Here is a 26,684-nt window from a genome sequence, read left to right as displayed (position 1 = left end):
AATGAGGTGAGGGGGAGGGAGAGAAGATTGGTTTCCCTAAAATAATCTTCCTTGTTGTGGATTTAACTGATTGTTCTGGCTCTGGCTAATTAATCTTCCTGGGCACAATGAAAGGGATTGGGAAGCACTTCAAAGCAGCCTCCAGTATAAATGATCCCAACATGAAGTGGCTCACTTTGTCTCGGCACAGTGTGCGATAGATTAGTCTGCCACAACTTTGCCAGTTTTTCGGGCTCCTTCTGCCCCGTCCATTTGGAAGTGTTGCGCCAATAGAGAATCCATCAGTTTACAGAAATATGTCTTGCTGCGTGAGAATGAAGTCTGGGATAATTTGACAGTGGCAAAAAAACAGGTTTTTAGAGGCTTTAATTTGAATGTCCAGGATTTAAAAAATGAGCTGAAGCAACACAAGTGCAGATTTTCAAAATGTCTATCTCTATCTATAGCAGCTTCTGTAGTCATAACAAAATGGGAAGCCAAGACAAAACACACTTGACTACCTCAGACCGAAGCAATAAACAATGGTTGAATAAACACATCCCTAACCAACCACTCTGAATATAAGTCTTAAATTCTTCAAAAGCCAAGCTCCTTAGTTTTGCATTCTTGGTTCATGTATGGTGCCGTCACCGCAGCAATGAGAGATCCGCTCGGCCTAAATTACAAGCTCCTTTGTGGCGATGCTGTCTCCATTTTCCGTCCCATACATTAGAACGGCATCGCAGAGGGCGACGGGGACGACTGGATACTGTACGTACAGTCGCACACCAGAAAAGCCGTGACAGTTCGCCGCAAGAACGACAACAAAGAGAAGCCCAGAGTACAACTAATGCATTATATGATGCAACAAGGCTGCGTTTGTGGCGTCTATCTTCATGATTTCATGCTAAGTTGGTGCAGAAACACAACACGTATTTTTTTTCTCTTAAATAAGCATTATTTTTGCATTGTTGCACCACATGTGCAAAAACATATAAACACACTCTCTATGTACGTTAACCCGAAGGCATATGATGCAGTTTCCTGCTCTTTCCACGCTGTAGCAGACCAAAGCATTCACACTCTTCCAAAGCACTTCTATATAAAGCTTAGCCATAGTTTACTATGCAATGTGTGTGGGTGGAAGCAGCAGCCTTTTTTTTTTATAACTACACCTCTGATGTGGAAACCTATGCTCAGCTAACAGATGCAGAAAAAAAGCAGACAAGGATGGGTAAAGCACCAATTCAAATTTTTTCTGACTTCACTGTGTCTCTCAATGGAGTTAAAATTCAAAACAGAAGCATCCGACTCCCCAAGGATGTCTGACTGGTTCCCTTTGCATTCGCTTTCCTGTTCCAAGGTCCCTCCTCTCACGTCTCTATTTTCCTCCATGCAAACACACATTTTCCTCTTCTTTCAACATCTTTTTTTTTTTTTAATATACAGCAAAGGCGTGTTTGTTTTGCTGACAGGTGGAAGGAGACGTGATGGCGTCTGAGAAGAAGGCTCCTCTCCATTAGGACAGATGTTGGGAGCCTTTGAACAATCCTGCTGATCAAACCTTCTATGAGGTTTTGGTCATTGACGTACTCCGTATGCCAGTGAGTCGAAAAGAAAAGACAGGAAGGGAAACACAAGGAAAAAAAGTGTGCCACTATTTCCCTTCGCAATGAAAAGGGACTTTGACTTTCTGAAGAAAAATCAGTTTTCATCTCCGCAGCTCTTTTTTAAATGAGATTTTGTTTGTTCCTGATGAAGCGTGATTCTCTAGTTTTGAAGACTGTGAGGAGCGGCAGTCGTTTTCCCCTCCCAGTCATCTTAAAATGACAACATTTCATCTATATATAGTCTTTAGATTGTGGTTTTGACTTTCCTTTGCATTCGGTACTGTCACATGGTGTGGTTTTTGACAGCTGCCAGCAGGAAGGAACAAGCCCTCAACACTTTCAACGTTCAAATGAAGTTTGTCACATCGTTGGGAAGCTTGATGTATGCTAATGAAGTTGGGGTGTGTGTGTACAGGCTTGTGTGGGACGGGTTGGGGGGCGAGTAGCTGCTGGAAAGACATTTTTGATACCCCCCCCCCTTGTTCCAAAGTGACAAAATCCTTGTCAGGAACAAGGGGGTACATCAAGAATGATGCCAGTCACAAAGTTTGCACCTCCACATGCACTGAGTTGGCACTCAGCGAGTTCACCAAGGAGCGATTTGAATTCAAAAATGCTTTTGCTGTGAGAGGGAAAAAAGAAACCGCTTCACAAAAAAAAAGGGAAAATGCAGGCGGAGATTAGAAGAGGCTACAGATCTTAGCAGAGTTCTTAGAACTATGGGATGGATTGGTGGCTGCTGATGTAATGTGCCTCAACAAAAACAGCACACAGGAAAACGAGTCAGCCGACAGAACTTAAGCTCAGCTCCTCTGCATTTTCATGTCTGCATCAACTACAGAAATTATTTATTTTTTATTACACCGAGCTCCTATGGCGCAGGAGGATACATCTCAGATACTTGCACAGTTCGCCGTGTCCATTGTATCATTATGTATTTATACAAAGAGCTGTACTCTTCAACAGTCTGCTGCTGTCTTCAAGGAGAATCGAACCACACAGCGAGCTGATGAGCTGCCATTTTAGAGTGGGGGAGCCTGCAAGGGCCCTGCGAGTGGAAGCCAAGCAACATCTGTGTGAAGTCTGCTAGAAAGGCTGTTATAGCGTGTGAGCGATCGGATTACAAAGACACATCTTGGCAGATAAACTAGGGCAATATCAGTGTGAGGAGACTGAGAGTGGATGCCCTTAGGTTTGATATCATACACAAAAACACAATACACAGACGAACCGGTAGGCCCACAACAGCTCCTGTGCATGTATGATGCACTCTAACGCAAACAGTTACACGCAAACACTTGATAGTAAGAAAACAAACTGTGGTAGAGTTTTCTTCTGACACTCAAACACACACAGCTGACCTTAGTTTAGATCAGGAGTCAGTACATGATTCAGAGTCTCTCAGGAGATAGAACTGTACCACCTGTACGAGATATAAGTGTTTTTATTAAACGTGTGTGTCTTTAATGTTCACGTGGAAAATGTTGAGAGCGCCGATATTTTGTTATTTAATGCCGACTTTAAGCGAGTGTCTGGTTGAGTTCAAGCGAAGCAGCGAGAGATAAACTCCACAGGAACTAAAAATACTGAAAGGTGCAACTTTAATAATGGATTAGATGTTTTGTTTTTTAAATCCTGCAGTGCCACTAACAGTTACTTTATTTCTGGAAACTTTCCTTTTACGTTTTTTTTTTTTAATCTATAGCATCAAAAACTTCCTCAAAAGCTGACACCAGGCCAGTCTTACATCCATCCAGGTGTCACAGCCTAAAGACAAAAAAATGTAGACAGATTTCAAGACATTTTGGAAAAATTTGAGGAATTTTGGACACTTTTTGAATCATTGTCAACGATTTTCAAGTACTTTTGAGCAATCTGCATTAATTTTCCCACAATTTGTGAGTAATTTGGTGGGGTTTTGTCACTATTGACAATTTCTGAGATATATGGGATACTTTTACAGATTTAACTCGATACAAGACGCTATACACCAGCCCTATTCAATTAGCGGCCCGCGGGCCACATGCGGCCCGAAAGCAACCGTCGAGTGGCCCTAAAGCAACTGCCGAGTGATTGGGACTTGGGTCCGAGAAAAACAGAAAAACATCTTTCAGTAACACTGACAAGTTCTTACAAAAATTCCAACATTATTGCAAACATTGAATGCAACACTTACCGTAACCTAGCAACTAACCCACAATGCATTGTGTTGAGGAGACGCGTTTGAAAAGTTAACATTAGCAGTTCTATACAGGCGAAAATGGCAGCATGTCTTTTTCTATCCTGAAACGACAAATCGGCGAGGAAAACCGTCGGTTTAATCCTGCGTGGACTGACAAGTATTTATTTATTTACCACCAAGTCCGAACGCCAAACCAATGTGTTTACTCTGCAACGAGTGCTTTGCAGCGCTGAAAGATTATCATGTCCGAAGACACCACATTGAAAAAACATGCCGCGTTTCGGACAAACTTTCCCGAGGGATGTCATGAGAGAGCGGCTATAATTCAGTTTTACTGCATCTTACAACCGGAGCTGTACTACAATGAAGCGGACCTGCACAGCTCAGGAAAGGGCCACGAAAAAGAGGCTGTTCACAGACTCAGAAACTGTGAAGGACTGCATGTTGGCTGTCGTGGATGAAGTTTTAACGGACGATAAAGTTAAGACGAGTGTGACATCTGCTATCAAACAGGTCTGACACGTCAAACATTCTGGCCACAGATGTCTTCTAGACATGGTAAGTGCAACAAAGCAGCGTGCTGTAGCAGACACTAAAGGTAGTTTTATGTATTTATGTGACTATTTTCTGGTCACTTATTAGAAGTTTAATATTTAAGAAAGACATTTTGTTTTGACAGTTATTTCACTTAGTTGCACTTTATTATGCACTTTGATGTCAGCTTTATTTTGTTTCAAAGGGATAGTAACTATCACTGTGCCTACTGTTTATTTTTTTGATTATATGCACTGAAGCTGTGACTGTCTCAGATGAGACCAAATATGGATAGACAAACTGTTTTTTGTTATTTCAAAAGAAGAAAAGTGTCTCAAGTTCTGAAAAGTTACTGTTAAGCAAGTTACTTTTTAATGCACTTTGAGATGTGACCAAAACAAAAGATGGCGTTTCTAATCTGCACTTAGTTTTTATGTTCATATGCACCTTAATCTGTGCTTATATTTACCTATCAAAATGTGTTGAAGTTGTGTGTTTGAAATGTAAAATTTAAAGAAGCAGTATTTCAGCACAGGTTTAGTTTAAATACTGCTCTTCTATTGTGTTTATGTCCTTTTGGATGTGGCAATACGTTAGTAAACATCCAGTGTGTTTGTTATCTGATCTGTTTGTGTTTATTTTAAATGGTTAACTTTGCTCACTGTCTGCTAAAAACATCCGGCCCAGCTCATGTTCTTAGTCTGAAAATCCGGCCCGAGTCCATTTTTAATTGAATAGCCCTGCTATACACCAACTGGTCTCAACCGATGGATGATGACTTTAGGAGGGTCAGGTACAACAATGGATTAAAAACTAACTTACTACTCTCTAAATACTAATTTAGGGTACCTATAATCACAGCTTAAATAAATGCATGATTGTAAAAGAAAAAAAAACATCAAATTTTCTGATTTAGGTAAAATTTTTGAGTTGCAAACAGAATATCGTTGCATCAGCTTAACATTGTGTGGAATTTAAACCCACATTTCCATGTTAACTGATTTAAAACTAAATTCAAACTATAATAATTTGGCTTGATAACTTTCCCCACTTTAAAATGTCTCGCTAGGATGGTGGTTAGGGGACCTGGGGGTTCAACAAATAAGATACCAAAGAAAAAAGTTGAATGAATTCACTTTTCTAAAGACACCAAATGAACAGAAACATGTAAAAGCCAAGAACTGATTGAAGAAAATATACAATTTTATGTACAACACTTAAAAATTCCATTGAAAAACCTGCGTTTATCCCAGCAATTATTAAGGAAAAAAGTAATTAAAAATGCCTTTAACTGTTAGGAAAGTCTAATTCCAATAAGCAAATGGAGTTTGTTTGTTGCACATTGCTTCGTTAAAAGTTGTCTAAACTCAGGAAGATTCAAAGTGCTGCGCTCATTTTTTGTTTATTGAGCCCAAACGTTTGTTTTAGGATGTACTAAGAGGTAGAAAACTCAATTTTCACCAAAAGAGACAAAATAGAAGTGTTTATTTCACATATTCACAGTAAAGATTTATCTACAATGAGCAACCTTTTTGATTATTGAAGACTACAGAGCATTGGCTAACCTCCTGCAGACATCCAGCAAACAAACAAACTGATGCACAGAGAAGCATAATACATCTATAAATATTTGAAATATTATCAGAGTTCGTTGCTTAATTCACTTTAATCATGCAAACAGACTAACGTAGGTCATATATTCAACCTAAACCAGGAGTCCAACTTTCTCTGGATAATCTATTGGATGAATAATCCAAGAGCGTGAGTTGCTAAAGTCGGTGTCCGAGAGCCAAACCTCCAACATCATGACAGAAAAACACAAACACAGACCCTCTTTCAATAGTTACAGAGACAGAAGTAGAAAAAGAACAAACATCTGTGAGAGGTGACAACCCAGAGGAAACACGACAAATCAAGCAATTCATTATGTCAGGAACAAAACAAACCTCTCTTAAAGCTGCAACGACAAAAGGTGCAGCTTTAAAGATTTGTCAAATGTGACGACTTAGAAGAAACACGACAAATTCAGTTCTTCATTAAAGCAAAAAGAGGCTCCAGTGTGTTTAAAGTGTGGATCTAATGTTTCTCTGTGGAGCAGCGAGTTTATGGGATGCTTTTCTATAAAGCTATGAAGCTGCAGAGTTGTGCTTATCCTGCTCATAACACACGTTTTGTGTATGTGTTGCATGTTCATATACGCAAATCTGTGATGCTTTTTTTGTTTGTCCGACATACTTCGGACCACGGGGACATTTCAGCATATACACAACGTGTGCTGCTGCTAGCGATAGAGGATTTAATGGGGTGTTTTTGGCAGCATGTAGAAATGGAAGATACTGATATGGGTTTGTTAGAGCTGCTGCTGATTTTGGTGATCATGGAAGGCCAAATATAGATTAAATTTAGTGTTTTAACAGCACGTGATAGCAGAGAACCTGTCATTCATAACTAGAATTCTTCAATAATAAGGGTAACTATAACTGAATATTTAAAATAGAAATAGGAGGGATTAAATTAGGACGCTCTCGACTAAGATTGATCAGTTTGTCTCCTGCTATTCTTCTCTGTTTTCTTAATATTTCTCTGTTCTATCACATTTATCGTCCACTAAGGTCCAGATCTTCAATCATTATTACGCCGGCAAGGAATGCAGTGGAGTTATGTGACGACTGGCGTTGGTTTGTCTGTCTGTCCGTTCGTGACAGTACTCAAAAACGGACCAGAAACGACAAGCATCTGAAGATCTCCTGAAAATTTGAGGACTCTAGAACGTATACTTCAAGAGATATGGACGTCTGAAAGCGCCATCTTGTTCTGTCATTTGCACATTCTCATTTGCACCTTCTGTCACTCTTGTATATTCTGTTAATTTTTTCTATATTATTACTCTGCCAAGGAACGCGGCGGAGTTATGTGACGATCAGTGTTGGTTTGTCTGTCTGTCAGTTTGTCTGTGAGCAACGTTACTCAAAAACGGACAAACAGATTTGGATGAAATTTTCAGGGAAGGTCACAAATGAAACAAGGACCAAGTGATTAGATTTTGGCAGTGATGCAGCTTATAGTCTGGATCCATGGATTTGTTAAAGATTTCTGTATCATTGCAATATAGCAGCACAGTGTCACTGTAACCATGACAACAAGTGAACACTATGTCAGCTGCCTGCTGATGATCACATGATTGCGATTCTACTACAAATTGACCACTGCAGACTTATCGGGACTCTTCTGTCGGAAATGATACAAGGAACAATTGATTAAATTGTGGGGATGTTTCTGAGTCCCATTAAATCCCGCCGCCTGCTACATATTTAGGTCACGCCATTCGGTATCCGTACATAACGTACACATGGATAACACACACCTGTGCTCAGGGCAAGGTCATTTTGTTTGTGGGTACATCTATATTAAATGGTCACATTCTATGTTGCCTTGATTTCTGATCATCAATAACTAAAAAACAAATAGCACATTTATAAAAAAAAATGCCACATTTCTGACAATGCCATATGGGGGAATGAACAGCCTTGGTGGAGTACTGCACTCTGTGAGTGATTTTATTGTTAATTATTGTTTTACAGATTCTGTTTCAGGCCAATCTGTAACAGAATCTGGGCACAGCGTCCGCTTACAATATGACGAAAATAAATACACAAAGCAGATGGACTAAGTTAAGAAATCACTACCTTCTTTGCATTTTGTGTTTATGTTGTTTTCCAGGGAGTTTGAAGATTTAAATTTACATGTATGTTAACAGAAGCTTTGGTAAAAAGGTGCTGGCGAGACAGACTTCAGTAACACCTGTGGACATTATATCATCTCCATCACTGCCTCTACTCACTCTGTGTCCAAAGTTAGTTGCTGCACCTTTTTAGAAAACCTCCTACTGCAACCTTTGGATCCCGGAATTCCAGATCCTGCATCATCCTTCTTGTCATTTGTTGGTTTTACTCTAACGGTTGATTCGCAGATTGCTTCATTCTCATCCTACTATAGCTCACTTCCTGTTTGTCTCTTTGCTGCCAACTTTGTCAGAGCAAAGAAATCTGTGATAAATTAGTGAAATGTGTTTGTGGCAGTGAATCAAGAACTGTCAAGTACCTAAAATTGGAACCAAATGCTTCGTCAGATTCTCAGTCTTGTTTACTCATTCTTTGCTTCGACATATCGCCAGATTTAAAATCTAACGTTGCAGTTTTTTTGTTATCAGAAATCGACCGAAATTAATGATTCTTACTGGCGCCAGTGATGGAAATTTCAACCAAGCAACACTAAGCTCCTTAGACCGCAGTCAAATGTTGTAATGTGCTAAATAAAATAATAAAAGTGACTTAAATTAATAGAATTCATTTCCACGATGTTTTTCTTTTTAAGTAAGTCATGAAACTGTATGCAGAGGAACACTGCGGGTCTTCTTCATGGTTTGAACACACAGACATTTAAGGTTTTGTGGAAGACACTGAAAAAGATCTTGAAAAATATCAATTTCCTCTCAGTTCCTTCAGCATATGAACCAGTTAAAACATGTAAACAGAAACACAGAAAGAAACATCAGAGAGCAGATGTACTTCTATTAACAATCTCGTGGATTTTGTCAAACACAGGAACCAGCGTTACACACAGAAAATACCACTAACAAATCGTAGAAAGATAAAAAACGAGTCACCAAAAGCCTTATCTGACATTATGTTATTGGGTCATTCCAGAATTGGAGGACATTTTATGTCCCACCAATCGAACTTCACATAATCCATGTACAAAATACTAAAACATGCAGTTGTTGTGTAAATGTTCTTGTCCTGAGACCAAATCTAAAAAAAAAGTAGGAGAAAAGAATGTCTGGAAATATTTTTAAAAATACCCAAGAAGTCTGGAGTTCCCCCTAAAATGCCATTTTTCTCTTGTCCCACCCTCTGATGACCAAATTGAATCTCAAATAAAACAGCCAAAATGAAATTTAAATCTCCTTTTTTGGTGTTATTGTTTCATTTATGTTTCTTGTAATTGTGGGAACATTTTTTTTAAATCAACATAATACTTTAAATAATAATTATTATGCATGGAATGTGTGTCCCACAATAACCGTTAGCATAACCTTTTTATCTGGTAGAAGAAGTAGAAAATTCCAGCATGTCTAGTGAATCACACGATACGCTGGAATTAACATCATCAAACAGTTTTCCTAAAGAATGGGTAGAGATAAGTTATTTCCTCTCTCTCTTGTTCATATTTTCAGCCTTGATTGAATGTCTCACTCTACCTCATATTATCAGGATCAGACTAATTCTTTGGACTGTTTTCCATCAGTCAGTTTGTCCTCTTGGTCAGCAGTAACAGCAGCTAAATGTCTAGCTTCTACTGCTGAGAAAAAGATCACATTAGCATGGATTAGCAACCCTGTTACTGTGATTAGAGTAGGGTTAGCAAACAACACAGAAAACATGGAATAAAAATGCTACCATTGATGTGGAAGCTGAGCCAATCAATACCTATTATTGATGAATATGGAGCAGAAAACTAAAAGAGAAGGTTTATTTTTCAAAAACTGTGAAGTGGAAATGTCCTCCAATTCTGAAATGACCCCATTCAGGATTTCATCATAGGAAATAATACTCAGCGCCCCTGGGATTGGGTCAGTGACCAAAGGATCCTAAAAAGCGCTGACCCCTTCCTGCAGATTTATGACAGCCAGACACCGAGGTGTGTGACGAGTGTGTGAAGTGTGTACAAGGGTCAGTGGGTGGATCAGAGGGGACACAGGAGAATGAATGCCTTTGGTGTACATACCGCGGCACAAAGAACAACCTCCTGTGCGAGTGGAGTCATTAGTGCTTTCTTCTCTGTGTGTGTCAAGGTCAAAACAGAGGCTGATTACAGGGCATTCTGCAGAGCCATGGGGAGTGTGTGTGTGCACAGAGGCTTCCCTTTTGAACACAGGCAGCGGTGGCATTCCTGGCCCTAGGCGCTGGCTCTTGAAGCCAGATCTCAAGGAATTTGGGAAATGTGCGAGGGGGCATATCTCTGGCTCTGAGCAGGAGAACGAGAGATGGTGGAGTGATGAGGGGACGGCAGGGAAGGAGGAGAAGAATCTGTTTTGTTTGCCTTTTGTGGCTCCCCGGAGGATCGAGTAAGGATAGCGAATTAAAAATGAGGTTCTAGCAGCATCGGGTTAGGGGTGAAAGTTTGTATGATAAACAAGAAAAGCATTCAGAGAGCACAGTACTACTCCAAGGCTGCTCAGTCGTTGTATCATTTCCAACGGCTGAAATTTTGAAAAAATTTGTGGCCGAAATCATGGTAACTTAGAATGTGGCCGTTTAATATAGATGCACTCACAAACAAAATGACCTTGCACTGAGCACAGGTGTGTGTTCTGCATGTGTACGTTATGTACGGATACTGAATCACATGACCTAAATATGTAGCAGGCGGCGGGAAACGATGGGACTCAGAAACACCCCCACAATTTAATCAGTTGTTCCTTGTATCATTTCTGACAGATAAGTCCTGATAAGTTCGCAGCAGTGGATTTGTAGCAGGATCACAATCATGTGATCATCAGTAGGCAGCTGATGAAGTGTTCACTTGTTGTCATAGTTACAGTGCCACTATCTCGTAATGATACAGAAATCTTTAACAAATCCATGGATCCAGACTATAAGCTGCATCACTGCCAGAATCTAATCACTTGGTCCTTGTGTCATTTCTGACCTTCCCTGAAAATTTAATCGAAATCTGTTAGTCTGTATTTCAGTAATGTTGCTAACAGACAGACAGACAGACAGACAAACCAACGCTGATCGTCACATAAATCCACCGCATTTCTTGGTGGAGTAATAATGATTTAAGATGTGGACCTTCGTGGGTGATACAAGTGATAGAACAGCGAAATAGTAATAAAATAGAGAGGACCAGCAAGAGATAAACTGATCAATCTCAGTTGGGAGCATCCTAGTTTAATCCTTCCTGTTTGTATTTTACATGTTCAGTTATAGTTACCGACATTTTTGAAGAAGCCCAGTTATTAATGACAGGGTCTCTGCTGTCACGTGCTGTTAAAATCAGGTGGTCCTTGTGTCCTTTCTGACCTTTCCTGCAAATTTCATCCAAGTCCGTTTTTGAGTAATGTTGTGCACAGACAAACGTACGCTGATTGTCACATAACTCCGCTGTGTTCTTTGGTGGAATAATGACATTGTAGCAGCATCAGCTTAGAGGTGAAGGTTTGTATGATTAGGAAGAAGGAGTCGTATTGGGGTTATTTGCAGGTGAGAGGCAAAAAGAGGGCAGAGGGTTAAAGAAGTTCATGTTGGGTGGCGATATTGATGGTGAGGAGCAAATGAGTTCGACTGAGATGGTCTGATTCTCTTGTACGAGCGTGAAAAAGAGATGGGGAGAAAAAGACTAACCTTCTCTTCAGTCTCCAGCTCTTTGCTAAGCAGCTTCTTCTCTGAGCAGTGCAGCTGTCTCTGTAGACTTTCCACCTTTTCCTGCAGAGCCTGGGGGAAGGGAGAGACAGTCAGTGGGCTGACTGACGGAAAAAGAAAAACAACTCGAAATCTGTGCGGCTTAATGTGTAAGTGACGCAAACTGATGGGCATTGATCTGCAGTTACATTTAATTTGAATGAAAAGGCTGCTGTGACAGAGAAAACGAGCAGATGAACAAAAACCAGTAAGAGAAAGCTGAAGACACAGAGAAGAAGACAGGAGGGACAATGAGGAGATGCAGCCTGTGATTATTTGTTCAGTGTTAAAAGGCTAATAATAAAGCCATGACAGTAATTACCGGGAAGCTGCCCTCATTAAGCCCAAACTTATTTTTAGACAAGGACACACAGAAAAGAGACTTTCTTACTCGGGGAATTAGCAAAACTTTCTAAGCTTTTGAGAAACTGCATTCCTCATTCCTTTCTTTGAAGGCAGCCAGAAAGATACCCCATCAGTGAGTGGATAACAACCCCTCTCTGTATTCCAATACCTGTGTTGATCAGATTTCCCCCCAGGGTGCCAATAAAGAATTTAATCTGTTTTGCTTTCCAAGATTCAGGCAAGAAAGACAAAATAAGAAAAAGCTCTGTGTGTGTGTGTGTGTGTGTGTGTGTGTGTGTGTGTGTGTGTGTGTGTGTGTGGGGCAGGTTTTTTATTTTCTGCCTGTAAGTGATAGCGAGGCTGCACAGAACCAGATGTTTAGAGCGCACATGTGGACACTTCAACTTTGATTAGTGTGAATGGAAAGCAGAGCGAGTGCACCTTAATGTAAAAACACATTTACATTTACACACACACATTCCCAACAAGTGTGTGGGGATCCGGCTAGCATCAATATCCGCAGTGTCTCCCCCCGCTGGAGTTGAGTGAGTAGGCCAGGTGTCGGCTTGTTGATTCTCTGAGCTGAGGGAAACACAGTCCAGGTGATAGGCATGACGGTCTGATCTACAACCCACTCCTCTGACATAAATCACACACAGACTGTAAAGCTTCAGGGCCAGGATGAACTTCTGAGCAGCAACTCTCTGAGAACTGCCGACTGAAAAGCAAAGAAGGGAGCAACACACACTCAGAAAAGGAAGAGAAACGAAGAAACTTTTGTTTTGTGAGACGTTAGATTGTTGTAGTAGATTGAAAACAACCCGATATTTTCTGTTATTTTGCATCATGATGTTTTTGTCTTTCAGTAATTTGAAACACAACGTGAACCCACCTGAACCTAATGCAGGTAATTCCTCTTTATAGTGCAGCTCTTTCCTCTGCAGAGGCACATTTAATCCTCTGGCAGATGGATTTCTAGATCAGCACACATTAATTGACTATCATGAGGTCAGTTTCAGCTCTTCGGCACGAAAAGGCAGCTGCTTATCCTATTAATCGGGGTATTTCTTAGCCAGTCACGGCCCCGGTTGTAGCCCACATCTCCATCCAGAGCAAGGCCTTGCTTTCGATTTCATCATTGCATTTTGTTTATTGGTGAATCAAAGGCTCAATGACACTAGAAAAACATTTTCACAGCTTGTTTTGGGACCGTAATGAAGGCTTGTGAGTGTGAGGCATCTTCTCTTTTTATTTGCATTTCTTTCCTCATCAATGGTTTAAGAACAGAGAGGATCAGGGAACGTATTGTGCAGGTGGTGAGTCTTCTGAGATTCACTTCAGGAAATACAGAAAACATGAGGAGTTTATCTTGCACACATGCATTAGATGACTACAAGACAAAGTGAATTTCCTTAAAGCGCACGTGTGATTATTTAGCAGGTTTTAGCACGTATATACAGAGTCGATCCTCTAAGACAGGGGTGTCAAACATGTGGCGAGTGGGTCAAAACCAGCCCACCAGAGGGTCCAATCCGGACCGCAGAATGACTTTGTAAAGTGTAAAAATTACAGAGAAGATATTAACTGTAAATTGTAAATTTGTAAAACCATAAATTTGAAATAATTTCTAGATTTAAGTAAAATATTATATTGTTCAATGTTCTTTTGTCGCTTTGTGTCTCATTTTTGTAATATTTTATCTTGCTTTTGTTATTTTTTGTCTTTTTTTGTCTGATGTTTGTTGCTTGTCTCGTGTTTTTGCCGTTTTGTTTATCATTTTTGTTGTTTTGTGTTTTCCTTAGGTCTTATTTGTGTTTTTTGTCTTATTTTTGTCATTTTGTGTTTTGAATTATTCATTGTTTTGTGTATCGTTTTCGATTAGTGTTTTTTTAGTCTCACTGGTTGTGTTGTTAGTCTATGCTTTCTGGTTTTGTTTCTTGCTTTTGTCATTTTTTGTCTAATTTTTGTCGTTTGTGTCCATTTTTTTGTCGCTTTGAAATTTTTTGTCAAATGTTTTATCTCTTTTTTGCTTTATTTCGTGATGTTTGTCTCATTTTTTGTCATTTTGTTTCTTGGTTTTGTTGTTTTGTGTCTCATTTTTGTTGTTTTGGGTTCAGTTCCAGATGACAAAATGTTTTGTGCCTTTGTAGACACTCTGATCTGTAAGTCATAATGTGTAAATGATAAACTGAGGCATAATACTGTTGAAATTGCATTTATTTTTCTGAAGAAATTTCAGGTTGTTTATAATGTTTTGTAAAAACTAAAAAAGCAACTATTCCATAAATGTCAGCATTGTCAGAATGTATTTTTTTTGCACTAAAACAAGGAAAAATTTGGAGTTGTTGTTATTTATAGGTCATTAGGCTCTGATTTTACTGTTCACTTGAGATCAAATCGGACTGAACGTGGCCCCTGAACTAAAATGAGTTTGACACCTCTGCTCTAAAACCTCTCCTGACTTCGCCTACGTGTCGCCTTCCAGACACCAGATGAAGAAGATAAGAGACCCTGATGGAGCAGCCCCCTTCTCGAAACCCACCTCTGATTTCCTGCACGGTGACACAGTGTTTCTGGACCACGTCTTCTGGGAAGTGAGGCTGACTACAGGACCGCTGCTGACGTGTTCGTCTCTTTCTTGTGGCTTCTACATTTGATGTGCTCAAAACAAGTCTTGGGGCAGGAGTTCAGCACTTGTCACTTTATTAACAGGGATGATTCTGCTGATGAACAGAGGAGCTTTGTGAGTCAGAAAGACCTTTGGAAATATTTAGTCATTAGACGATGGTCGTATTACACGGAATTACCATCAGATATTGCACAAAACCTCACAGATGAAGATATGATTTCAGTTAAAAAGACTCCTGAAGACAATAAAACAAGTGGAACACTGTGGTCACCTGCACAGCAGTTTAAAAAGCAGAGTCCACTGACGCAAAAATGCCAAATGATAATGAATTTTCAACTTCACGTAGCTTGTAATAAGAGCACTCACGAAAAATCTGTTCCGTTGGTGGTCTGTTCATCATTTTCTAGGCCCTGAACATGCACTCAAGACGCAGGTTGTTTCTGTAGTACTGAGCGTGCAAAGGTGCGTCAATGACCATGTGTAGAAGATCCAGCTAAAGTGTCTCCAGATGCTCGGGGTGATATGGTCTTTATCAGCCATGCAGAGTGGGATCATTGAGAACAGGCCGGGATAAGGAGGCAAATCTGATTTCCTTTGGGAGAGACGTGGGGAGGTGGAAGCATGAAAGAGAAAGGTGTACGGAAAAAATTGCAAAACAAAAAGCCTGGGAGAATAAAGAGAGAAATGTGGCAGCGTGAAGAGGAGAGAAAGAAGAGAGAGGGAGTTCAGAAAGGTGAAAATGAGAAACAGCGAGATGGCGAGGAGGAGGCGGAGGGGAGGGAGTGAACACGTGGCCAGAGTGAAGTGATGGGGGCAGCGGTCCCACAGTCGGAAGCTTCAAGGCCTCTCTCACCTCTCCATCAGCAATGTGCCTCTGCCTTTCATTCCAAACTTTGGCTCAAAGGATTAGCGAGGCACACGCGCACACAAGCACCAACAAACACAGCGCTCAGAGCGATCCATGCAGGTATAGGCATGCATTAATATTAACAGCAAAAGTTCTAAAAATGTGAGTGCTACACTCAGTCAAATGATTGTGCAGCAACCGTGTTGTGAGCACGTAAACATCTACGCACAGGCGCACAGACACACCAGCGCCTGAGTCATCTTTCCTGGGTGGTCCTCCTGCGCAGATAAGGCAAGCATGTTTCCCTAGGGTGAAGTAAAAGCAACAGAGGGCAGGAAAAAAGCAAAGAAGAAAGACTGGAGAGAATAGTGGGAGGAGGAAAAAAGGCCAGGGGCCTCTTTAAACTCGGTGTTTTGTTAGGAGCTGAGCTGCTCTTCATGTGCGGCGGGGCCTTCTATTTGCAGCGTGCTGTCAGAAGTTTCTCCCAAAGTCTGGATTAAAGAGATCCTCTAATGACACTGAGGCTGGACGACTTCAGACAGCAGCGAAAACCTCACAGTGCACCGCCTCCAGCCAAGGACACACACACACACACACACACACACACACACACACACACACACACACACACACACACACACACACACACACACACACACACACACACGCACACACACAGGCTTTAGTAGAACAAGGCGGTGTGTGTACGTATGGCTACTGATCTAATAGTAAATAATAAAGGAGGTGCTAACCTCAAGGAGAGATGGATGGCCAGAGAGATGAGCACAGACTCTCTTTTATCTGCACGTTTATCAAAGGATTGTGGGAAAGGTAAAGAAGTGAGTGTGAGAGAGAAGCTGTGGGAGGAGGAGGAGAGAGGTCTCCTTCCTGAGGTGTTAGAGAAGAGAAACTTTTGCTTTTGCTTTGCTGCCTGTCTGTCTGTCTGTGTGTAGGAATAAAAAGATGCGGTTTAGCAAGTCGACCAGGACAGCCCCTCTGAAAGGTAACACTGATATTGGTGTGAATTGACTTGCTTTCAGCACTTTGATGCTCCTCAGCACTTTTTCCAGAGTTGATTTAGAACTGAAGTGGGAAGATGCTGTGATGGCAGCAGCGCTGGAACTCTCCCGAACAGCAAATCGAATGGTTATCTCGTCTCCTGCACACATGCAGGCGCAGCTATGGAGGCGTCTCTCCCAGCACTGATGAAAATAGTTAGACAATTGCCGCGCTAATGAAGACATGTTGCAACCGAGCTGTGCCCACAGGGGGAACACACTGTTCTCCAGCTTTCCGTCTCAGTCAGCTGCTGTGAGCGACGGTAGAAAGAGAATAGGAAACGACTCTGATATATGCACCATATGCCTGCTGTGTGTTTGTGTACGGGCATTTATTCTGCTTATCAGATAGCACATCAGTTAATGGGTGATGAGCTTCGCAAAAACTACACATTCTACTCAAAATCTGCAAAACTCTTAGATAAATGTTGTAATTGAATGTAACAGAAACCAGCTGCTACAAATATGAGCATGCTCTGCTAAATTCAGTTGTGCATCTTGCTGACAAACACGTTATATTGTAATGTACATCAAAACAATCTGTGGTTGTTGATGTTATGGACATTCACATGATAAATGATCCTCGTGTGAATGTGAATTAATCAGGTATTGTGTCAAACCTCTTGAGAATTCTGCAGCTTTACACAGATCGTAGGTGTTTATTACTACGCCAAGGCACAGGGTGGAGTTATGTGATGACTGCTGTATGCTTGTCCATCTGTCTGTCTGTCTGTTAGCAACATTACTCAAAAACAGACTAATGGATTTGGATGGCATTTTCAGGGAAGGTCAGAAATGACACAAGGATCAAGTGATTATATTTTGGCAGTAATGCGACTTATAGTCTGGATCCATGGATTTGTTAAAGATTTCTGTATCATTGCGAGATAGCAGCACTGCGTCACTGTAACTATGACAACAAGTGAACACTACGTCAGCTGCCTGCTGATGATCACATGATTGTGATCCTACTACAAATCGATTGCTGCCGACTAATCGCGACTTATCCGCCGGAAATCATACAACAACTGAGCAGCCTTGGCGGAGTACTGCGCTCTCTGAGTGCTTTTCTTGTTCTACAGGGTGTCCCTAAAGTCTGGACACATAGGAAATCTCATTAACTCTATTTTTTTTGCCTCCACAGATTAAATATGGCTTTGTGGAAAGAGTTGAACTGGTACTTCTCAGTGGATGTGAAGGATGGACATATGGAAAGATAGGGTTAGGGTTAGGGAAGTGATTTTTTTGGGGCTAGAATGAATTTTAGCCATGACCAATTCTTTAGCTTCGGCTGATACATTTGGTCATCCAGACCGGGGTTTGTCCATGACACTGCCCGCTTCTTTAAACTTTTTAACCACCTTCACCACCGTGGAAAAGCCAAGTGGAATCCTCCTTGGATGACGTGCATTAAATCCATGTGCTATATTGCAATATGTCCATCCTTCACCTCCACTGAGAAGTACCAGTTCAACTCTTTCTTCTTTCAACAAAGCCATATTTAATCTGTGAAGGCAAAAAAATTTGAGTTAATGAGATTTCCTATGTGTCCAGACTTTAGGGACACCGTCTACTATACAATACTGTTCAAAAGTTTGGGGTCACCCAGACAATTCCATGTTTTCCTTGAAAACTCACACTTTTATTCATGTGCTAACATAACTGCACAAGGGTTTTCTAATCATCAATGAGCCTTTCAACACCATTAGCTAACACAATGTAGCATTAGAACACAGGAGTGATGGTTGCTGGAAATGTTCCTCTGTACCCCTATGGAGATATTCCATTAAAAATCAGCTGTTTCCAGCTAGAATAGTCATTTACCACATTAATGTCTAGACTGGATTTATGATTCATTTAATGTTATCCTCATTGCTTTTCTTTCAAAAAGAAGGACATTTCTAAGTGACCCTAAACTTTTGAACGGTTGTGTACATTAAAACAATCTGTGGTTGATTCACATGATAAATAATCATTTTGTTAATGTGAATTAATCAGTTATTGTGCTGAATCTAAGCTGTTTATGGTCATTCTACTATACATTTGACTCTCAGCGCTCTAATTAAGCCCCAGTATAGAAAAAAAAAACACGGAAGCCATAACAACATGACAGCACAATAGCATTCCAGGGTCGTGTGTTTTCAGTATTTCTGCCCCCTAGTGATCACACAGCTTTAACTATACATGGGATCCTTCAAACAGCGGCGCTCCAGCCAAGGACACACACAAGATATTAGGCCGTCATGGGTTCTTTGTACTCAGCATTAGGCTTGTGGTTTGGTGAGTAATTGTTGCATGGTCTCTGTGAGCTATTCTGCTTCCCACGTTCCCTTGTAGCATCCGGGAATGTTATCTTTCTCCTACTTCCACCTCCTCTGATATGCGGATCAAACGCTGCCGGGAATCTGCCCACAGCCGGAAAAGTCATCAATCAGCCAACACAATGCACACGCGTGGAGCTGCACGCACACGCATGTAAAGGGACATAAAGGCTGATGGGAGTTTGCACAGATACACAAAGAGAGTGAAAGAGAAAGAACGGCAGCGAGTGATGCCTTCACAAATATGTCGAGATGCAACATAGTTCTAGCAGGGATAGACTGATCATGGGCCTGGCTGATTATTGTGACCGGTATTTGTCATTTTCTCAGACTATCGGTATTTTCAATCGACTGATTATTGATAAATTAAATGTTCTACTTCAGGTCTGAGGCAGCCTCCTCTCTCTGTCTGTCATCACTCTGTGGTTTCAGAAATGTCTCTGAAGCAGATAAACTGAACGAAATTGTAATATTTACTATCCTAAGCTCTTAATCACTTATAATAATCATACAAGAGGTGATGGAGGGACGGAGAGTAGCAACAGCTGGAGGAAAAGAAAATGGACATTGACAGTCTTCTACTGCTATTCTGTGTAATACTCTTCTTTTTCAATCATCAAAATGTTCAAAATGTGTTGTAAAGTGAAAAATAAACATATTTCAAATGTGAAATTGTATGGACCAAAATATAAAACAAACAATAATACAAATGATTATTCTTAACCAAAATGGTAAAAAACCAGATTGATTCTTATACGGGCCATTTTTGACCCACTTATGGAAGAGTATAGGGTCCAATCACTGGAGCATCTACCGGGTAAATGTCGATATCATTGAATTTATTGCCATTTCTGATGAAACCACAGATTTACTCTCAAAGGGATGTAATTCCAATATCCTGCTATCATGATGAGCCAGAGGTCATCCTAGGAAACTAAAAAAGGCATTTTCAAGAAATACTTGGTATGTGATTGGATCAAACGTGTCTATCGCTGTCTGACTTCTACCAATCAAACCACAGACTCACAATCGACTGTCATCACATCTGAAACACAAACACAGCTGAAAGCAGTTCCTTACAGAACCACCTGAGCCTCCAACAAACCGTGACACAGTCGTAATCCCATAACTTCAGGCCTGGTGGATGGTAGAAGGATTCTCTCGTGATCTCAGCAGTATCCAGTCACCTTTAAAACCTAGTTTAGTCAGTAAACGCCTTGACATTTCCATCACTTTTTTGTCTCTGCAGTTTCATTTTGCATAGCTAGCGTGATCTTGGAAAAGCAGAGTTTTAGGGCTTTTTGGAATGATAAAACAAAACAAAAATTTAACAAGACTAGATTGTTGATCCTCAGTGGGTTTAGCAGTAATACTCCATCCATCCATCCATCCATCCATCCATTCATCCATCCATCCATCCATACAACCATTATCTAAACACCTCAATAGGGTCGCGGGGGGCTGGAGTCTATCTCAGCTGACTTAGGGCGAAGGTTCACCTGGACAGGTAACAGTCTATCACAGGGCTACACAGAGAAACCATCACACTCATACTCACACCTACAGACAATTTAGGTTCACCAATTGATCTCAGCATGTTTTAGCACTACAGGAAGAACCTGGAGTACCCGGAGAAAACCTACACATGCACAGGGAGAACATGCAAACTCCATGTAGAAAGATCCCAGGAGGGCCGGGATGCAAACTGGGGATCTTCTAGCTGTAAGGCGACAGTGCTAACCACCAGGCCGCAGTAATACTCTTACTATACTTTCAAATACAAATAGATATCATTACTTATGCCCACACACACAGAAAAAAGAAGAAAGCGATAGGAACACAGATGGTTAAGAAAGTTCAGTAAACAAACGTGCGGTTCAAGGTTGACACGGAGAGCGTGGACGTGCTGAAGGACGTGGACGGACACACGAGCAGGGAAGACAACCGCACACTCGCATGCACACAACGACTGAAGCGGCTCTTTGCCTCTTCAACAGAGAGTCTCCAGCACACCTGTTCTTGATCCACTGCTGCCATTCCTTCCCACAGGCAAAGTCATCCTTTCAACCCCCTCAGAAACTAATGCATACATAACTACAGACAAACTGCAGCTGCTACAACTAGCCCCCTTCAACGCGTGCATGTTTGTGTGTGCAGGATTATTATTATGCATGTACAGAGGCCCGGCACCTTGACGCCATGAACCACACCAACTGTAAATTTGACCAAGAAGTCCACAGCATGGTGCACAAAGAACAGTGCAGCTCATATATTCACTGTCATCCTCAAACACTGGGAGACAATGGTCACTGATGCATTATGTAATGTGTCTGCTGTCACTTCACCCAGAGGACACTACAACAGGACCTTCTCCCTTCTCTTTGACTTGTACTAGAAACTACTCCTGGTTGAGCCCGGATCAAAGGTGTGTATCGCTGTGTGTGTGTGTGTGTATGTGTGTGTATGTGTGTGTGTGTGTGTCAGACAATACAATACTACTGAAAGATGTACAGTAGAGACAAGGGCACTAACTCAAAGCTATGTTTGTGTGAGTGTTGGAGGGACAGAAAGACACAGATAAAGACTTACTGAGGAGAAAATGTGAGAGAGAGAGTGTATGAACACTAAGTTGGAGGTGTGTGTGTGTGCGTGCATGTTTATGCGCACGCGTGGCAGCATTCGGCAGGCAGAAAGACAGGAAGCACTGCTGTGGGGAGCAGGAACAGCGGTGCTGATCAAAGCCCAGGCGGGTGACACTATGGGCGGAGTGCCATTGTTTATTCACCAGCCACCTCTCCCTTTTGGCAGGGCGAGGTGAGCATGTGTGCTGGTGTGTGTGTGCACGGAGACAGAGAGTTTGAGACAGAAAGAGTTCGAAGACACAGAGTTGGAAAGATATGGTGTATGTGTGTGTGTGTGTGTGTGTGTGTGTGTGTGTGTCTTTGTACCTTTCTCTTGGCAGGCTAATGTGGGCTTCAGTTCTGTCAGATTTGGCAGCTGCACATTCACACTCATACATACGATCTCACACACGAAAACACTGCAGACACACAAACACACACCGAGCACTCCTAATAACCTCACCATTAAACTTCACGTCCACCTCTAATTCCTGAGTATCATCAAAGGAAAACCGGAATGGAGACGCTCTACCACAAAAACCACAAGTGGGGAAACAGATGACACCAGGAAGTGAATAATCGTCCGACCCGAACGCTGGCGACGTCCCAGCGAGCTACAGCGGCCCTCACCGTTCCCCTTACCTGATATGAATAGACTGGACAGATGAAAGCAAATACAAAGCTTTCATCTTGCTCTCACCTTCCTCGGTCCTTTGACATCGGCTTGGTTCCAGTGCATTAAAACTGCCCACTCCTGCCTCGCCTACTGTTATGAGCTAATTGGTAACCTAAATTTAACAGAATCGGGAACAGTGGGTCACTACCTGCTCCGACTGCACTCCACACTGGAGATGATTCACAGGAAACAAAGGTAAGGTGAAGGAGAACCTCAAACAATGAGCTGAAAGTGGCTGGTAGACATTAGAATCCCATTCACATAAAAAAAAAGAAGTATTTTTCTTTCGATATTTGTGAGAGAGTGCTCATTTCAAGTCTGTTTAGTCTTAGTCTATTTGCTATTCTAACAAAGTGCGGCCGAGAGTCTGCAGCAACATGCCAAGCAGACAGTCAAGCGCTCATGCTAGTTACATGTACACTTGCACACATAACATGCTCCCACGCAGACCACACAAATATAGTCCTCCACCTAAACGTCACGTCCCAAAAAAAAAAAAACCCAGATAATGAGCATACTTAACTGTACTACCGTCATTCTAAAAAAGGGCTTTACGAGATACAAAGGTCTCTCCAGTTAACACCCACATTTAAGAAGTACAGTAGAGCTGCAGAGGGAGCTAAATTCAGGCTAGAAATGGCAGAATAGGGCTGGCGAAAGGAAAAAAAAAAGAAAAAAGAAAGGGACATCTGATCCGGTGCAGCATGCATTCAGAACAACTGTTTTGGGATTATCCCAATTCAAATGCGCGGCTAACTTTGATGTTATTTTCTTCCCCTCCCATTGTCTGAAGCCCCTCGCTCTCTTCATAATCCGAGGCCTTTGAAGTGAGCAGCATGGAAACAATGTCAGCAGGCGACACTCTCTCCGACGGCTCGCTGACAGCTCTCTGCCATTTCTTTCTTTTCTGCTTTTCGTCTCAATCCTCACACTTTCTTCAGCCTTCCTTCCTTTCTCCCCCTTCACGGTTTCCCATCTTCCCCTCTGCTTCTTCTCCTTCTTCTTCTGAGTTTTCACCAAATCTTCATCGTGTTTCTTTATTTTCTTTATTTGCTGTTTGACCAGCCTAACCTTCCTCTCCCCCGCTGCTGAGTCTCCTCTCCCCCTCATGTCTGGCCTTTAATAAGCATTTCAACAATTAATTGGAGTCTCATTAGCGGGTGGTTAATACAGGGGGGATCATAATAATGAGGACACAGATAATGGAAGGAGAAAGCTGTTGTCTGCTCCCAACACAGATGCCAAGGCCTGAGTCTTGTAACGCCGCCTACGACAGGGAAGACACACTGACATTACAAGCAATGAAGCCACAATACGAGCTACAAGTCTGCCAAGTCTCCCTGAAAGTCACATTCAAGTCCTGACGAATATTTGATTGATATTATAGTAAGAAAAATGCCCTAATGTGTGGAAAATCTGAATTATAGAAGGTCTTTCTGCTCCATTTAGACACAAGTAAAGCCAGTGAATGGGTAACTCCGATGTTCTACAGAGCTTTTTGTGAGACAGAATTAAAAAGTGCATTAAAGAAATTGCTCCTGAGTGAATATGGAGTGACGCTTCATTAAAAAATAAAAGCCAGCAGCTCATTTTCTACTGTGCTTCGCATCTCTGTGTCTTTGTGTCACAAAGTGCCAGTTAAAAAATGACTTCCTGGAGCTTTATTCATCATAATGTGAACACGCTGTCGAGGGAAACGTGTCATTTTAAGGCAAATTTCCGAAGAGGCCTGTACTTCCCAAGATAAAGCTGCATCAGCCGGGCTGGATCTGGCCTGAATGGAACGCCGTCAGCCGCTACTGTCAGTCATGTCTAGAGAACATTTAGGAGTTATTTGGACGAGCTGCTTCATCGGAGGAAACCCAGTTCTGAGCGAGGGGCCCGGCTGCCAGGGCCTGGGAGGAGAACAGACCTGCCTCCTCACTATACGAGGCAGCTGCAGCCACAAACAGACAAGGTTGTGTTGGGAAACATGTCCTGATCCCAGGCACAACTCTTTATTTAGTGAGCCACACCCAATCAACTGCTGCCGCTGCTGTGTTCCAGGCCGGTTGCTAGGGAAGAGGCAGGATAAAAGATCCTCTGATAGCAAGACAGAAATCTGCATAAAGGGAGGATCAGGAAGAACTGATCAAATGAACTAAATATGGTTTTGTCCACATGCTTTAGGGAGGGCTGCAGTTTATACAAGATAACACACAGCGGTGGAAAAAAGTTTTCGGACACCCTTGAAATTTTACACAATCTCAAACATTTTTGTGAAATATTTGTGGAAAAATCTTTTTGTGTTTCAAAAGGTATGGCTGCATTAGACAGACACAAACAAATACAAATGATAACTAAATTCTTGACAGTTTCAATATGTCAGTTCTCAAAATTGTCGGTATCAAAGTAAACAAGTAACAGAGAATGTGTTCAAAACTGAACAAAAAATAAATGAACCATCACATCATCAAATTAGTTTTTAGTAGTCCTGCTATTAGGTAATCTTGTCCCATTTTTCTTGAATTTTTGCTTTAATTTTTAAAAATTATTTGGTTTAAGCTTTGAAACAGACCTTCTGATAATCCACCACAGATTTTCAACGTGGCTCATGTCCGGGGATTGAGCTGGACACTCTAAGACCTGGATGCTGAGCTCCTGCAGCTAAGTTCTACTGGTCCTGGATGTGTTCAAGGAGCCTTATCTGGTAGAAACATCCAGCTTTGACCTAGACGGAACAGAGCATGTGCAGAAGGGAGCATGTGGGTTTGAAGAATGACAGAGATGACCATCAGCAGCACTCATGCATCTGAAACCATGATGCTGCCTTCACCATGCTTGACAGTAAGTACTGTTCATGCTGGAGATAATGCTTCTCCTGGCCTTCTGCGTACCCTCACATTAGCAGGAGGAAGATAAAGCTGGAAACTGGACTCATCTGACCACAGAATCTTTTTCCAGTTCCCGGCTGTCCAGTTCTCGTGTGCTTGGACTCAACCATGCCGGGCTAACCTCTGTCTGTCATTGATCAGGGGCTTCTTGACAGCCTTGTAGGACCTTAAGCCATGATCTAAAAGTCGGACACGTACAGTGCAGGTGGAACACTGGACACCAGCTTGGTTTGACCGCTGCTGCTGAAACTGCTGTGATGTCATTCGGAGGTTTTCCCTGCCCATGCGGATCAGGATGCATTCATTTCTTGATGAAGAAACCCTTGGACACCCAGATCTTGGTTTGCCTTCCAAGCTGTTGGTTGGTCTGTATTTCTGCAGAGTGAATCCACCTGCTGAAGGACTGCATCTGCACTTCCTGGCTATCTGGCAGCAGCTGTACCATTCCTGGCTGAGAATTTGTACTTTGAGGCATGTTTCCTGCATTAGGTTCCTTGTTTTAGCCATTTTTGTCTCTGAAGAACTTTCAAATGTTCTGGCTTTATATAGCCACGAAGCACGGCAACAAAAAACACGACCTTCAGTAGTGGATCACTGGTACCAAAACGACCCAATATGGAACCAATCAATTTTAAGTTTTTAATGGCTTTTTTTAGAATTTGTTTAGTATTTTGACTGTGACTGTACTAAAAGAAATTACACTTGAAGACCTAAGAGTGATTCTTAATGTGATATTTCAGAAATGCACGGGATGTCTGAAAACATTTTTCCACCACTGCAGTTTAAAAGGCTATGCAAATAACTTTATATCAACTATTGTTCAAGATGTGTTTGTTTAGGCCAGTTTTAAAGAAATAAACACAAAGGAGGAAAAAACTGTTGAATGCTGAGAAACGGAGCCCCAGCGTAAAGTTGAACAGCAAAAGACAAACGACAGTAACGATGCAGACTGAAGAAGTGGGGTGCAGCAGACACATTTATAAGGTTCAGCCAGACACAGAGCACACACCACTTAAAGACACTATGGAGTTTGCAGCTAGCCATAAAAGTGACAGAGCACATGCATGCAAACTGGGACTGCGCTTTAACAAAAGACAAGCGACCCGCGTCTAGTCTATAAAAGTCAAATCCAGACAAGGCTTTTTTAGAGGATGAAGTTTACTGACATACCCCCCATTCTCTGAGTCTAAAGGCCTACAGACAGCACTGCTATAGGACAGGAAGTATGCACAGCTGATAGGTAAAATGTGAAGCACCGTGAAGACAGACTGGTGCATTTGCTAAATATCATCAATTATAGTTGATAATGTTTTTACATTTACTGACTATAAAATTGTGAACTTGTATTAAGCCAGAGTTTTGTGGGAGAATAATGCAACTTAATTAAATACATACAATAATATGGGATCTATTTAACAAATGTGTGTTCAGATTTATGCTCGCAGTGACAAGATGTTTTATAGGACAGAGCAACTTGTTTTTCTGGATTCTGATCAGATTTGTTGATGAAAATGCAACTCAGACTTGACATGGACCAAACTGA

The 26,684-nt window shown here is 41.6% G+C and overlaps 1 protein-coding gene across 13 annotated transcripts in view; it reads right to left on the bottom strand.

Moving 5' to 3' along the window:
- Nucleotides 1–26,684, bottom strand: part of cep112 (centrosomal protein 112) — a 162,505-nt gene that overhangs the window by 22,478 nt on the left and 113,343 nt on the right. For 9 of the 13 annotated variants that reach the window (XM_023267140.3, XM_035946786.2, XM_055005186.1 and 6 more), the window contains one exon: nucleotides 11,715–11,804. In XM_023267140.3, the coding sequence (XP_023122908.2) occupies nucleotides 11,715–11,804 (90 nt within the window). Of the gene's footprint in view, nucleotides 1–11,714; nucleotides 11,805–12,579; nucleotides 12,699–14,658; nucleotides 14,837–26,684 lie in introns of those variants that run through there. The other 4 variants (XR_008599752.1, XM_055005187.1, XR_008599753.1 and 1 more) reach the window with 4 other exon arrangements.

Source organism: Amphiprion ocellaris, chromosome 19, assembly GCF_022539595.1.
Source record: "Amphiprion ocellaris isolate individual 3 ecotype Okinawa chromosome 19, ASM2253959v1, whole genome shotgun sequence".
Lineage (NCBI taxonomy): Eukaryota > Metazoa > Chordata > Actinopteri > Pomacentridae > Amphiprion > Amphiprion ocellaris.
The sequence above is the reverse complement of the archived record's forward strand: the minus strand, read 5'-3'. Positions and strand labels throughout refer to the sequence as shown.